Source organism: Falco cherrug, chromosome 8 (genome assembly GCF_023634085.1).
Source record: "Falco cherrug isolate bFalChe1 chromosome 8, bFalChe1.pri, whole genome shotgun sequence".
NCBI lineage: Eukaryota > Metazoa > Chordata > Aves > Falconiformes > Falconidae > Falco > Falco cherrug.
Window position 1 is genome coordinate 15,766,830 of NC_073704.1, and position 16,289 is coordinate 15,783,118.

The 16,289-nt window shown below is 38.4% G+C and overlaps 1 protein-coding gene across 1 annotated transcript in view; it reads left to right on the plus strand.

Annotated features, from left to right (window-relative positions):
* The first annotated feature begins 4,806 nt into the window (after positions 1-4,806).
* Positions 4,807-16,289, plus strand: part of RAPH1 (Ras association (RalGDS/AF-6) and pleckstrin homology domains 1) — a 60,718-nt gene continuing 49,235 nt past the window's right edge. The window contains 3 exon segments of the mRNA XM_055718734.1: positions 4,807-4,926; positions 8,161-8,266; positions 9,108-9,622. Coding sequence (XP_055574709.1) covers positions 4,807-4,926; positions 8,161-8,266; positions 9,108-9,622 — 741 coding nt within the window.

Here is a 16,289-nt window from a genome sequence, read left to right on the forward strand (position 1 = left end):
TTGGCTGTCATTTGTGAAAGCATTTAAATTTTTTTTCAGTTTAAGTAACCTTATTTCTTTAAGCAGTCAGGTGGATGAGTATTAGAGGTGAAAACCTGCTACAATCTTACTCTTGTATTTGTGTGTCCACACTATGCTTGTATGTTCATACAGTATGCTACTGTAGTGTTCTGTCATACACAACTTCTTAAACAGAAATGAACACTGGCATGATGACACATGGATGATCACAAATGGAAGGACTCCATTTCCAAACCAGCTTCAAACAAAGTATGTTTTCTAAACCAGAGTATGCCGTATAGTTCCTTTTGGGTCTTGAGGCTAGATTTTAAATTGCAGAAATCTAAATCCAAATACTTGTTCAGATGGTGTTTTGAACGTTTGTGTATTGTGTGCTGCACCCCTAAAACAGATTTGTAACGAATTCCATAGTTGTTTTTAGGAAGAAAGTCCTGAGTTCAGTAACAAGTATGAGCTTGACCAAGCTTGTATTCAAATAATAAGAAAGACTGGGGGTGAAAACATAAGTTGCCTGAAAGAAAGATGGTTTGTTTTCATTTTGGGGTTTTATGCTGTCAGTTCCCTTTGAACATACTTGAGCATCTCTAGTTCAAAATGCTTACTACAGTGCTTCTGAAATTAAAGTGAATAAACACATTCTTGCTGCTGACCCTTTAAGCATATTGGTGTTTCCGTTTGGACTCAGAATTCTGTTTTTCTTTCTCTGATAATCTTTCCATCATTAAGGGTGGTATAGACAAATCTTGCAATGGTTCTTTTACACCTACTTTTTTTTCAGTGCAGAGTGTTTTCATTATAAGGAAATACTGTTACTATAATAAAATTTCCTTTTGTCTTGAACTAGATTGATTTAAGGTAGGAGCTACTGTCTCAAAGTGCAGGTCTGCAGAATAGGATCTTGGTGAAAGACACTTTTGATTGTAACTTACCTCTGTCCTAGACCTTTTGCTTTCTGATGACAGCAGTTTGTTACATTCTGTGATGGTGTCTTTTCTTGAAAATGTTAAAATGGTACATTTGAAGCATTGTTTTTGAGCTTTTCATCTTCCCTCATGTGTTTTGATATCACATCATTTCATGCTTGTCCTGGCATACTAAGAGCTACAATGGCTTGCATAAGAATCAGCTTGAAAGAGTAAATGTTTTTCTTTTTTTCTACATTTCTGGTAAGGTTTTTTAATTACAACGTAATTAAAGTAGTAGGTTATGATTAAATGTTGCAACTGGTGACTCTGTATTTTTTCACACATTAATAGTAGAATATTGTGCTTCATGCATTTAAATGTGAACAAATCTAATGATCTGCTTTGAGAACTAGACAGTTGACTTACAGTGATTACGGGTCTGCCTGTTTAAACAGCATTTCAAACAGCTAAAGTCAACGGATGCAGTCCATAGTGGATGATGGAATAGTACAGAGACCACACTTCAGGGCAGGAAGCCTTGTCTGCATATGGAAGACCATACCATGTTGGTACCCTGTTTTATCCAGGCATCCCAGAATGCTGCTGCTCCTTTTCATTAAGTTCTATTGTGACATGCACTTGAACAGAATGGAAGCTGAAGTTTTGAAAAATGACTTGAATCCTAAAATTACTTTGGCACTTCACCTGGTATGAGCTCAGCAGAAGCAACGGCTACTTAAACTCTGCTACCCTGCAAATGCTTTAGGAATGTAAGTGACCTTGTGGTGTCACACTAGAACAATTATTCCTTTCCCATTGCTTAGATATAATTTAGTTCTAGTTAAGTCCTTTAAAAAACCAAACAAATCCCCCCAAAAACACAAGAAAACACACCCCCACCCTCCCAACTTAGGCCATTTTTCTTTCTTGTTACAAATAAAAATGTCGTAGCCATAGAAAGGTGTAATAACTTCTATAATTTGCAAAAGTATGATGTGTATTTGCTGTCATCAACAACAGTGAGAATGAAATTTTCCTTTTTACAGTCATTTTCTGGTTTTTTAATTGGAATGTGCACTCTTTTTTGAGTTACGTCAAAAAGCGCAGATACTGTTAACTGAGCATTTTATCTCTGCCTTAATTTATTGAATTAATCCTTTAATTAATGTCCTTTGGGATATCTCTTTCCAGTGGAGCTTGTGCTAAGAGAGATCCCTGTTACAGAACTAGCAAGTTAATATTAGCTGTTTCTTAAGTGAGACACTACCCTCTGTGTGCCTTTTGCACGCAAATGTTGACAGGCTCATAGGAAATGCAGCTGACATTAGGAAGCTTGGGTGGGGACTACAAGGAGTTGGCACATACTGCAAGGTTTAGTGCCAGACTTGCTGACACAACAGTACTTTACTTGTAAAAGTTTTCTTTAGGCTGCTAATTCTGTCCTCAGAGCAACTGGAACTAAAGCAGTCTCTCTGATGCCAAGTTAAAATAGCTAAAGCAACAGTTTATGGGGAATCGAGAATTCTGGTTTCTTTCCACGGCTTAGATCCTCAGAAATATTAGTAAAAAGAACAAGCTTCTCTATTAATGAAAGGAGTTATGAACAGTGCCATAGAATGCACTGCAGAACAAGTTCCATCTAACTGTAAACGGCAAAAACAGTTAAAAGAGGGGAAGGCTAGCTGTGTAAAGTATCTGTAAATACTGAGCTCTGTCTGTTTTATATCACAGTTTCCATTTATTTGATTTGCCAGTTCATAGTTGTGTTTCCTAAGGCACACTTTTAATAGCTTCCCTTAGCCTTCAAATAAAAATCCTTTACTTCAAGTGTATCTAGACATTGAGAAATGCTGTGTTGTCAAATGTGAACAGCTGCAGCAGTTTGACCATGTTACCTTAGGTATAAATGTGTTTTGTCTTGAATTTACAATATTTCTGGTCCATGTAAAAGCCTAAGGAGTAGTAAAGCAAAGCTTTTGAAGGGTCATGGGAGTGGAACAGCTTCTGTTTTGCGGGAGTTCAGGCAGGGTATGAGCTGCTGCTACCCTGCTGTCTCCGTTTCTGTATGAGGGCTTTCAGGTGACGTCATGGAGAGAAACTTTGCAGGGGGAGGCATGCCTGACTTACAGAACATAAAAACTGGTGTAGTCTTGTTGGAAGGATGCAGCTCTATTACATAAGCATATTGGCATTTTTTGGATTTCGGCATCACTCTTACTTTTTAGGAAGAGCTTCCTTCCCTTCCCTGGAGTGCTGGAAGTACTCAACAGGAGTCAAAACAAGTGTTGGAAGAAATGAGATTCAAGTGATGAATGGAATTTGTTCAGTGTTTGCTCAGTGCAGTATGCCATGCCAGGTTAGCCTTAGTATTGTTGCCCATTCTAAGGTAAGCAGCTGCATTGTGCTCTCCCACAAAAGTAAAATCTCAGTAGGAAGCTGAAGCAGCTTTGCCTAGAGCAACTGGATGGCAGTATCTTGCAGCCATGGGAGGCATTGGTTTCTGCTGACCTCAGAATTGTAGATCGCCTCTGAATTCTCCTGTTCCCTGTTTATTTTGTCAAGGTAAAGTGAAATGTAATCAATATATAAATAGAAGGAAAGGCTATTTTTAAATCATGGAGGGTTTTTGTATGAACTGTTGTCATATAAAGTCAAAAATGGATTGATCAGTTTTTCTCTGAGGTCACCTTTTATAATCTTTTGTAATATCCCTCATCAGTTCAACTCTGAAACACTGTGATGGCTTTCAGACCAAGATTTGTCTTTTCCTGAAGACTAGCATTTAAGAAGTTTGCTTTTAAATCTATGAAATGTAAAATGGTGCTTTCTGAAAGCTATATAGCAGATTACTATGTAGCCTGTGACTTGACCAAGCCAAGCTCTACAGCAGACTGAATATTTTTATGTAGTTCTCGGTCACTATCTGCTCTCATATTTCTCTGGATGTTCTATAGGCCATTTCTGGGATTTATCTTCTGTAGTGCCTGATCGCTCCCAAATTGTTGCCTGTGTTGTTTCCCCCCCGAGTATGTAAATTTTCATTCTGAACCAGATCCTGAGTTTAACAGTGTGGATGTACCCAGGAAGGCATGTGTGTCTTAGCTCCATGTAAGGGGTTTAGAGGACATGTTTGGGGAAGGGAGCAGAGGCTTGTTTAACGAAAGATGGATTTCCTTTGAGGTGATAACAGATAACCTTTGGAGACCTTAAGTCTTTATCTTGGTCACTCAAATTTGTTGAATGAAGGAGGGTCTGATAGCTGTAATGGTGACTCTCTGCTTCCAGGGAGGAGATTCTTTGTTGGGTAAAAATTGTGCAGTACCACTGAGGTGATCTGTACAGCGTCCAAGATTTAAACTGCCTCATGGGATGTATTGCTGGAATTCTCTGTGGCCTGTTTAAGCATTTCTGTTTACAGATGTGTAGAGTCAGCTATTTGCAGTGCAGTGAGACTGCACTTCCTGTGGGTTGAATGGTGTTGCTTAACTGTGGTCAGCTGAATTCCTTGGACAGGAGTTGAATTTTTGTAATGTAAAGTCAATAGACTTTGCCAACAATAACTGGCAATGAATGCACGTGCAAAGCTAGCAAGAAATGATTTCTGATGGTGTATTAAATGTTGTGGACTGTTCTTCATCTTTTTGTGCATAGTTCTGACAAAAGTGAGCTGCAGGAATGGCTTTGTAATTACCCAATGCAGCTTTCACACTAACTCTTTACTTGTGAGCAGAATAATAAACTGTGAATGTGTGCAATTTTTATAAAGCTTATGGACAGACGTGCTTTGACTTCAGAACACTTTTTCAGAAACTTAGTAGCTGACACCAGTTTTCTTAGACACCGATGCAATTTGATGATCAATCAAACTTATTTTTTTCAGATGGAGCAATTATCAGATGAAGAACTTGACCATGGTGCAGAAGAAGATAGTGATAAGGAAGATCAGGATCTGGACAAGATGTTTGGGGCCTGGCTTGGGGAACTGGACAAACTCACACAGGTTAGGGAGGTTTCAGTCATCTCACAGAATAATTCTTTATAAGCATTGCATGTTTCTTTTCAGTTGGATGCTAACTGCTTAGCACTGCCACTTGCAGCAAGGCAGACTGTAGCACGTGGTAAGCTCAGTACTCTTTAGAGGTTTCTAAATTAGCTTGTTCTCCCCATCTCAAGGTTGTTAAATTAATTGTTCATAACCTGCTAGTTTGACCTTTCCCAAAGGGTATCATTTCTTCTGACAACTATGGAATTGGTATTTTGTCCTCCTGTATATAGAGAAACACTGACTTTAGCTGGCTAGAGGTAGACTGTATCTCTAAATGTATAGTTGGATATTATCCAGCTGTGACAGCACGCTTTTGTGGCACCTGAACAGTAATAAGGAAGAAGAAATGTGAATGTTGCTATTGATGACATGGTAAAGTGCCCTGATACATCCTAGGGGATTTACCATTATTCTAGAGTACTCTTCCTGCATCAGAGAGGCAGCTGATATGACAACTTTTGGCACTGCTTTCTAGTGCTTTTCCTTTCCTTCACAAGTAGGTCTTGCATTTTGCATTGTATGCCAGACTCCTGGAGTGATAGGCCATTTCTCTGTGACTGCTTGCTATTGTTTCTTTTCATTTTTTTCAGCCATGTGAGCTGGCCCTCTTGAATAACATATTTCATCTCCCTCTGTCATGTAGACTTACGCAAAGGTATGATACCTCAAGTTTCAGTAAGCTAAGAGAAGAGGCAGCTTTTCTCATCTTCATCTTACCCAAAGATTGAAGGAAAAGTGAAGTAATCATGTGACAGCATTTCAAATTCAGGCTCTACCTGTTGTCTTCTGGTTAAATCCTTGCCTGCAAGATCTAAATGTAGATAGCATTCTAGGGGAAAATGATTTTTTATTTTGATCTTGACAGAGGAGCACAATAGGTAATTGGCCTTAGACCTTTTTTCATCTGCCCCTTTCTTTTTTTAAGGTATGAGCAGCCTAGAAATATAAGCATACTTGGGGCTTACAGCTGCACTGTTGACATGCAGGCATGAAAAATTATTAAAACCTACTAACAGATAGTTAAGAGGAGGACCCACATAGTTTGTTTCTCAATTCCATATTGCTGAACAACACAGTCTGCAACATCGCCTGATTGCCCTTCTCTTTTGTGACTACTGAGAAATTACATTTCCCCCAAAACTTTGAATGATCTCATATGGTTTTACATAAACAAATTAATGCAGTTAGTTTGGAAAGTGATTATGTCTTGATGCAGCTGTCCCAAAAAGAGGGGATGATTAGAGCTAATGAGGTCCAAAGTGCATTCTCCTGTAGTCTCAGTATTTGTTGCTATTTATCAGCTGGACTCTTAAGAGCAGTAGGAGGAAAGGCTTTTTGTCCCTGAGTTCCTTGAACTTTAACTTCCTTTTTAGATTTCCTAAATGTTTGTTTTTGGGGTGTGGGGGTGTGTGTGGGGGTGTGTGTTCAAAGTAAGACCCAGATTTCTTTCTAGAATGAAGTGCTTGTTAAAAGTTTTGTAATTGTTAAGGTGCCCTTGAGATCATCTGAATTCACTTTGCCTTCTTTAACTGTTGGTCTAATAAAAGTGTTAAAATATAGTCACAAAATTTCAACACGTGTGAATAGTGTTTGGCACTGATGAAGAGGAAATTAACATTTATCCTGCTCTAGTTATCCAGCATTATGGTGCAGGTTAAATGAAGGAAATCTTACCTTGCTTTTCATGATCATTCAGAACTAAGCTTTTGGTACTGCGGCAGTTTTCAGCAGTTCTCCAAATGTTCTCTGATAATAGTGAAAATAATGTGTTTCCAAGGATGTGAAATAACTCGATGTTAAATTCAGTAAAACACATTTTAGATTCTTTAAACTAGAATATGTTTGCTTTACAGGAAATCTTTTGTGGCAGCCTATGGGTTCAGTCTGAAGAAATGAGCCCTAACTCACCTCTTCTCTCTCTGGTTTCACTGCTGCCTTTAGGGTTATAGTTGTGGTTTTTTGTTTTGGTTTTTTTTTTTTCTTCTTCCCCAGCTATTCTGTGTGGGACAATATGTAAGCTAAATCATAAGTATTAGAGGTCATTTTTGTTTGTCCACCTGATGGAAGACCAGGTTGTGTCACTGGCTTCTTCTTATTAAGTGATGTTTGACTTCTTTATAAAGTGATTTTTAATTTTTTTTTTTTTAAAAGTTAAAGCCAAACTGAGGAGAGAAGAGAGTTAAGCAAAAATAAATAATGGAAAAAATAGTGCATTTGATTTTTAACAAAGACATGAGTAAAGATGTAGAAAACAGAAATAAAAAGCTTAGGTAAGAAAATTCGTTCTCTTGGACCAAGAAGATGCCTTTCTTGCAGACAAGCATATCTTCAGGAAAGCTTTATCAGTACAATTATTGTTTAAATTCAAACCCATTGCAGGCTTGTAGAGCCTCAGCAACATCAAGAAGTAGATTCCCTGTGTAACAGATGTCCCTCCAGGGGCAGCATGCACCCCTTGGGTCACCAGCTGGATCATGGTACCCTACTGCTTGCTACTTACAAAGGTGATGGGTTTTATTATAATATTAAGCCCATGCCATATTAGCCTTTATAACATAACAATTCAATGTATTGGGTAGAAAGATATCTTTTTTTTAAAAAAAAGTATCTATAGTAGTTCTAAAAAAATTTATCCTATGTAAACTGTCTGGAGTTTGCTTTCGCAAACATTTTTCACAGCAAAAACTTATGGAGAAAAATGGCTGAATTTAGCCAGTTGAAAATTCATTCTAATAGAATAGAATTCTTTACTGAATGCTTTTGTGTGCTTATGTCATGATTCTGCTGTCAAGCTGATGATGCATTTCTTAGAGAGAGTGCCACAGTTTGAACCTGTTTAGATACTTGTGCAGTTTGCTGCAGAGATGTTGCAGGTAAGCCAGTTGTCTTGTGTTTCAAAATGACATAGCATGTAACACCACTTATGCATTTGGAATATGCTTCTGTCTTTTTTTATTTTAAACAAAAGAATGTGTTTAACATCTTTTTTCCATTGGATATCTGAAGCTAAATCTCTGTGTTATGGTGATGTATGTTTCCAATCTAAAGTGTGAAAAAGAGATATTTCTCTTTATATGCCAGAAGTTTTTGAAAATTTATCTTAGACAAAATTAATTTTCATTCATCTTGAAGATTTGCTTGTTCCATTCCGTGTCAAACTTTATTCTGCCCTTTTTTTGTCTTTTTCAGAGTTTGGATACAGATAAGCCTGTGGCACCAGTGAAGAGATCACCTCTCCGTCAGGAAACCAATCTTGCTAACTTCTCGTATCGCTTCTCCATGTACAATTTGAATGGTTTGTTGAATTATTTACCCCCTCAAATATTAGTTTAGGAAAAAAAACTGTTTCAGCTATAAATAAGAACATTGTAAAATATAAGAGCATTTAAAACAGCTCTAGGTGAAGTGGTAATGTGTTTGCTGAAGTCATTGCTTTCTGATGGCACAGAATTCTGAGTATCCTAAAGTAGTATCTTTTATAGCACCTAGTATCTGAGAGTTGTAGTCTAGTGTTTGTATAGAAATACACATTCTGGGGTCTGGTCTCATGAAAGAATGGATTGATGTATCTGTTAAATGGGAAGAAAGAGCATCTTGCTTTGTGAGACAAGATGCAGGCATATAGTTACAGAATGCTTTCACGTTAAAAATCGTGTTTTCCCCTGTCTTAAAATAGCTTCTCCTGGTTGTAGTGCAGGAAACCTTTATTTAAAGGCCTTTAGTATGTGTATAGTATTTTGTGGGTTTTTTAAAGCAGTGTCACATACCTTGCATTGCTTTTGCAGAAAACACTTAGAAAAAACCTACGCTTTTTTGAAAAGTTGAGTTGTGATATTGTACAAATGTAATTTTAGATTCTGTTCACAGGACAGCAATTTAAACTTTACAAATGTAATCTCAACATTCACAGATTTCTTCTGTTGACAAATGTATTGAACCTAAATATTGTTTTTTTAAATTACTCTTAGACTAGTCAAGAATAGTAGTGCAGATAAATTTCTGCTTAGCAGTGAGCAGAGATTTTTGCAGTACAGGTGGGAAAAGAAAATATAACTTCCTTTGCTCCCTTACCCTGTTACATTTGATAACACAAATGAAGTAACTCTGCACATACTGAAAACTCTTGTTTGTTGCAGAAGCCCTGAATCAGGGGGAGACTGTGGATCTAGATGCCCTGATGGCTGATCTCTGTTCCATAGAGCAGGAGCTCAGCAGCATTGGGTCTCATTCAGCAAACAATGCTGCAGTGAAACGCCTCGCCACAGAATCCAAAGCTCAGAAACCACCTGCTAGCCGACCTTCTACTAAGCACGGCAGCATGAAAGGATTATCCTCCTCATCTGGTAAGGTGACCAAACCATCACATGCCAACGTATCTTTGGATGACATCACTGCACAGTTAGAGAAGGCCTCTTTGAGCATGGATGAGGCAGCCCAACAGTCTGCAGAAGACATCAAACCAGTAGTTACTGCTCAGCACAGGAGGACAGCATCTGCTGGCACAGTGAGTGATGCTGAGGTGCGCTCAATCAGCAACTCCTCCCGTTCCAGCATAACCTCTGCAGCTTCCAGCATGGACTCCTTGGATATTGATAAGGTGACAAGACCGCAGGAACTGGACTTGACATCACAAGGGCAACCAATCACTGAGGTAGTGTGTCACTAATTCAAGGCTTTGATTTGGTTTCGGTTTTATTTCTTCAAACTCTTTCCTCTCCCCCTGCCCCCCATGTTGACGCTCCTAGCTAGGTATCTTCAGTACAGTGGGGTTGATTAAAGGTTAAAATTGCTTTTGCATGGAACGCACATACTATGGCTACCTCTTTCTCTGTTCTTGTATCTGTCTGCAACGCATCGTTTTAAATAATGTGTACTTTTTTAATTCTTTTTTTTTTTTTTTTAAGGGCTTTCCCTATGTTTTACTCCTCCTAAGCCGGTCATGGATTTTAATGTTTATAGTTAAAGTTTTTATTCTAAGTAAATCTCATATATTGCTTTTCATTTAAATGTGAGGAGCACACAGCTGTGGAAAGCAGAAAGTACAACTGATAAGACTGTGTTCCTGTTACATACACTTAATACTTGAAACGCATGGAGCAATCTATGAGTGCCTATCTGGAGCTGTACTATACCAGTAATTTGCTGCTACTTAATATTCTTGTTTCATGTATGTCAGGGAGAACTCTTTGAAGCAATTCACAGCACAGAAAAACAACTGGCCTGGGATACAACAATAGCAGATGTTCATTTGGAGTTTTGGTGCCTTGGCATTGCTTAATTAGAGAGGAAACTTTTCAGTAAAAACACACCTGGTTTGGGGAATGTTGAAGTGCTGGTGATTTGTGTGAGGAAAGGGGGAAAATGCTCCAGTGAATTTAGGGAACTTAAAACTAGAAGCTGTCTTGTAGAAACGATCGCAGAAACAGAAATCTGGCCAGTTCAAAAGTCAGTTGTACTAATATGCATGTTCTCTTACGGGAGAGAACTGGAACAAGCTGAGTTTATGCTAATCAATAATTAACACTAGTTTGAATGAGCCGTGCTGAAAGCATGCCTTTATCCACTCGCAGCAGAAGTTCATCTGATGTAAAGAGCGAATGATGCAGGCTTGTTAGTGTAATGATCAACTCATCAAGGTCACACTTAGATTTAAATCTTTATTTGAAATGGTGAGAAATGAATGAGTGACAGTTTAGGCAAACTTGCTTTTTCTGTAAAATGTTGGTGTTCACTGTATTTTTATTGGAGATTCCTACTGAGTGGAGCAAAATAGAGGTAGATAGGAATGTGTCCTTTTCTCTTTGGAAAGTTAAAATGCAAACCTTTGTGTTATTGCTCTAGGCCTAAGTGTTGGAGACAGCATGTGACAGTCATTGATTATATTGATTGATTGTCAGTCATTTTCCTTCTGTGGTATGACAAAGATTATTTTTGGTTTCTTTGGATCTCTTGTTATTCATGCAGATATTTATTACCTGTTTTGAATATGAAAAGTTAGGCTACATTGCATTTTTGTCTCTCCTTGGGCTAAAAAGATGACTGACTTGAATTAATCACTTCTGTAACTTGCATAGCACAAGCAAAACTTGAATTTTGCATTTCTTAACTTTTAAAAATGCAGGATGTTCTCTGAAGTCGATTTTGAAGATCTCCCTCTAGATCTCCGCCTCTCTTACCGCAGGAGCAATATGCTTGAGTCATCCATAATATGGCCCTTCTTGTCTCCCAGAGTTTTCAGTTCTTTGTATGGCATAATTAATCAACGAACCACCTGCTGCACATGAGTAACTTGATGTTGGTGAATCAAGAGACAGAGGTCAACAAGTTGCTTTGTCTTCACGGGAAGCTTATCTATATTGCTGCAAGTATTGCAGTTGCTTTCTGAGCAATTAGCCACTGACTACAGGGCTCAAAATCACCCCCAAAAGCTTTTCTCAAAGACTTGTGAGTGCTGCCTTTGTAAACCAAGTGATTGCTTCTTGTAAGAACGTGGCTATTGTTTCTCTGCCCAGATAAGTTGATAAGAATGATTCCTTTGAAGGAGGTAACCAGAAAATATTGGTAATTTGAGAGCCGAATTCTGCTCTTCTCTTGAGAGCAGAAACCTGTAGGCTCATTAACAGTGCTGTTTTGTTTTTGCTCTATTCTTTTTAATTTCAGTAGGCTGAGGATGGTGTTCAACTCTGAGTACAGAACTGGTATTCAGCTATTCAGTATTAAAACTGTTATGTGATGGGATGGGACTTTTTACTGTGAAGCAACCTTTTTTTTTTTTTTTTTTTTTTTCTTCTTATCACCAATGAACAGAAAAGGGGAAAATCACATTTGTTTGGAGTTTGTGACAGATTCTGTAGTGGTATTTTTTGAATGAAATTCACCTTGAATGAAATGGGCAGAAACCCAAGGATTCTTTGGTAGAATCATTTGGTACCAACAAAAGAGTTAATTTACTTTTGCATTCATTTAGTGTCTGAAAACTACCCTTTTAAGGGTTAATTAATCTTCACAGCAAGGTTTTAAACCAAAACACTTTTTCCTAGTAGGGCTGAATTCTACCCTTCCACCCACACAGTTGACTCGATGCTGTCTCTAATAGAGGACATCCCTCTGAGGAAGTAGCCTTAGAAGAAGAGACCTAGTGCTCGTGTAGGAAAAACCCCCACGGTTTTTATGCATCAAGTGGGAGAGGCAATTACTTCATGGCCATAGCATATGTGTTTTGAGACTTGTTATTCACAGCGCTTCAAGTCAGCTCTTTCCTTTTTTGCATGTCATCCTTGAGACTGACTGTAGTTGAGCTGACCTTTAAAATTTTTCTCTGCTGCTGTGGCTCTTATGAAAGAGGTCAGTGACTTGGCAGCTCTGCCCTTTTGACCTATCCTTTCTGTCCTCTCCAGGCAGTATAGGTACTTTAAAAAGTCATCCTTCTTCAGCAACTTAATGTTACACTCTTCCTCTTGTGATTCCAATAAAACTAAGTAAAACAGAAGACTGTTTTGATAGGAGGAAATGCTTGCCTGAAAAAAGAAATCAAGCTTTGCACTTACTGACTTCAGTATTCCAGCTGGAAAAATAATTCTGCTATGTATTTAAGAGCTCTCTGACTTGGAAATGTAGGGAAATCCTGTAAAAGAACTGCCATGCACTGACCTCCTGAAGGTATGTATAGTCTAGTGTACTTTCTAACTGATACTGCTGAAAAATGTTATGGAAAGAGGCTGCAATTCCACAACCACCAAAAATGGGAGGCTATTACTTCCCTTTCCTCTCATCCTTCCTTCCCCAAAGCTCTTATTTACACTCTGCCATTCCCTCCTGTGTCCCAGCTTTGGCGCTTACTGGTACTTAATACACCAAAACTTGTCAGTTTTATTCTGGGGCTCACTCTGTGTTATCTGGGTGAATTGCCCAGAGGGGTCTGATGTGTGCTGATGCTCACCCAGTAGGGGGATTCCAGCCAGGAACTGGAGGCTGAAAGGGAGAGCAGGGATACACACATTGGTGTTAATGGATTATTCAGTCTTGCCTGAGCAACTGGACAGGCACCTTAGCGTTGTTGTATTCCTTTACCTTCTAGCAGTCTGTGCTGTAGGATCTTCCTGGAGCTGAAGGTACATCAGCTTCATAGCAGATGATAACTCTCGGTGGTCTTATTGGCCAGGACAAACCTTGTTCTCATTCTGAATTTGTCTCTGTGCCACTTTCAGGAGAGTTGACTGGAATTCCCTGGGTTGCATAAAGTCATGGTTTTATTAGTTGTCATCATGATTTGTTCTCATTTTCTTGCTTTCATAAAAATTCTGTTATAACACTGTCTTTTTGGATGCTGTGAACATAAATGTCTTCAAAGACTACTGGTTTGTAGTCTCGAGGTCTTGTCTTGTACTAAGTGTTGTCTGTCTGCAGTACGTTCTTGTCTTCAGTCCCCTCTAAGCATTGCTGAATAAGAAAAGTTGTTTCCACCCCACCCCAACCCCCATAACTTTTGCTAAACTGAAATTTGTCTTTCACAAAATTCTTCGCCAGTTTCTTGCTTGAACAGTGTTCTTCCTTAAACTGGTAGGTTACATTTTGTCTTCTGTGCTTTTAGTTGTGTAACGAGTGGCGTACACTTTAAACCTTGCTTTCTGCTTTTGAGATACCTTACATGAGTGTAGACCGAATAAGTGATATAATAGCATGAGTTAAAGGTAGAGGAAGTGATGACTATATGAATAACTTGTCCCTCCACCCATGTTATCTTTTTTCTTCTTTCTTTGGTCCGTCTGCCACCAAGAAATTGTCCTCTATTTCTAGCACAGCTCACTGAAAATAGAGAGAAGGAAGTAGTGGGGAGAGAATAGAGCACTGTGTTGATCATGTTCATGTAGCTAGTTGTCTGATCAGTGAAAGGGTCCATTCATGGACAGTCATTGTTACTGTCTTGCATATACTCAGCGAAGAGGCTGCAGATAAGCTTGAAGCCTGCCATCTGGTCTGGGACAGTACAGCATCACCTCCCTGCCCCCCCCCCCCCCCCCAGCTCAACATGGAGTTCTTTGTCTGTAACCCAATTTGCACAGCTGAGAGATTCTGACTTACATACAAAGATAATGCATAATTTAGCAGTTGGTAACGCTACGTGATTTTTTTTTTTTTTTCTTTAGCTTTTACTTTAACTCATTGTAGTTTTAGACTTGATGTATAAGAAGTGAAGATCATGACCAGGGACTGCCAGTGCATTAGAACTACAGGCTCTTTGCTTCACTCAGCGGTGGAGGTGGCAGTATGGAGTAAATGTTAACATTTCTTTGGGGGGGAAAACAAGTGAGCTTTGGCAGTATGACAGTAACGTTGTAATGTAAGCTCAGCAGGCATACACAAATCTGTGTTGGCTAATAACTCTTGTGGGATAAAGTGGAATACTTGAAATGGGTGTAAGGAAAGACAGTTTGTGTTCCACAGCAATTTCGCCTTGGTTCTTGTATGGACTTGTTGTCACTAATGTAACACTTGCATAACAGTGGCATAATGCAGAAGCTTTTTTACCAATTAAAAAATATTATAGGTCGTGTTTTATGGGAGATTACTAAATGTAACATTGTATGAAAGTACAGTTAATTCTCTGTATGGAGAGAAATCAACATACAGTATGCATGGCCTTTGGTAGGCAACAGTGTCTTAAAATAGAGCTGGATTGCTGAACCTCACATATTATTTGTAGGTGATTTGAAGAGCAGTTGTGGTCTTATTTTAGCTCTGGAGGAATAGAGCTTTCATATTTTGAAAGCTGAAGGTTTGAGTAGTTTTCCTTATGTTCTATGTTTTGTGTGGTTAGCAGATGTGAAGGATGTTAGTCTTCAGTTTGTGAGAGTAGTCATAGATATGCAACAAACAAGGCATGACAGATGTTTGTTTTGTGTTTCTGCTAGAGACTCCTAAAAAATAATTTCGTTTTCCGACAGTTCTGTTATGTCCCCAGTTTTGTACACGGTCTATTGTGGAGTATTTCCAGGTATCCTTTTCCTAAGCTGAAAATAGTCAGTGGAAAGACTTAATTTGAAACACAATTAGACCATCTCTTCCTCTTTCTTTTTTTTCCAATTATTAGTCACAAAGTGTTTTTTAATAAGTCAACAGTAAAGGAAAATTGTGCATATCTGTCATCTTGAAGCATTACTTTGGCTTCCAGTTTTATTGGCAGAAGAAGTGTGAGCTTTCCAGTTTTCAGATGTTCTTGAAATGCATGTAAAATGGCTCTTCACTTGCCAGATTTTTGGAGGCTTTCAAAACATTGAGATAAACATATCAGTACAATACTTAAGTATTTTGGTAATCAAATGTGCTTGGTTATTCATCATGTAGTTTACGCATGACAGTAAAACAGTTTTCGTCATGTGATGCACTAGAACCCAAAGATTGCTAACACGCTCTTCCCGATGCCTTCAAAACTAGCACCTAAACTTTTTTTTAATGTTATGCTTACGGAATCAGCAAAGCCAATGATAGGAAGGGATTTTATTTTTTTTTTTGTAACGATCTTGCATTGGAATCCAAGGGGGATGTTCTAAAACCTTTTAATTACTGCACATGCATGGAGTGGTAGGTTTTAAAAATTGAGGTGTATAGCTTTAAAATAAGTGAAAGGGAAATGAGAACCTAAACATTATCCTTGTATTAGTAACACTGATCAGAGAATCAAGATTATCTGATTTATTTCATAGTCATGAATTTAAAATTTACACTGTAACTTTTTTTTCACATAGGTCACTAATTATGTTTTACATTTTCTGCTACGCTTTATAAGAATATGTTTATCTTCTGAGATTGCCTGTCAAGTTTGCCTCACACTGCCTAAGCTTAAAAGTTCCCTCCCTGGAAGGAACAGGAAAATGGTATGATACATGTCTTGTTTGGCAAAGCTGGTATCAACTAAAGAATTACAGTTATGATATATTCTGTTACCTTAAGTATGAACACAAAGGCATTGCCTATGCCTAAACGCGGTTCTTTCTGGTCGTTCTGTGATGCTGGAGTCTTTTGTGGATGAGCAACTAAATGACTCAAACTCCGCTATCCCAAATGCATCTATCTGCAGTTAAAACTGCTTCTTAGGAAATGTTCCTGGTAGCCCCTTACATGAGGCAGTAGTGAGGTGACTGTCTCCAGCGAAGTCATAGTATATCAGTTAAATTTGCCTGCAGTGTGCTTGGCCTTCATTCCCTTGTACTCTTCTGGAGATACCAAACACTTGATGGTTTTTATTCTCCGGTTGTTCTGACTTATTAAGATGAAGTCACACAATTCAACGTTCATCCGCCTTCGTTTTCCAGGAGACT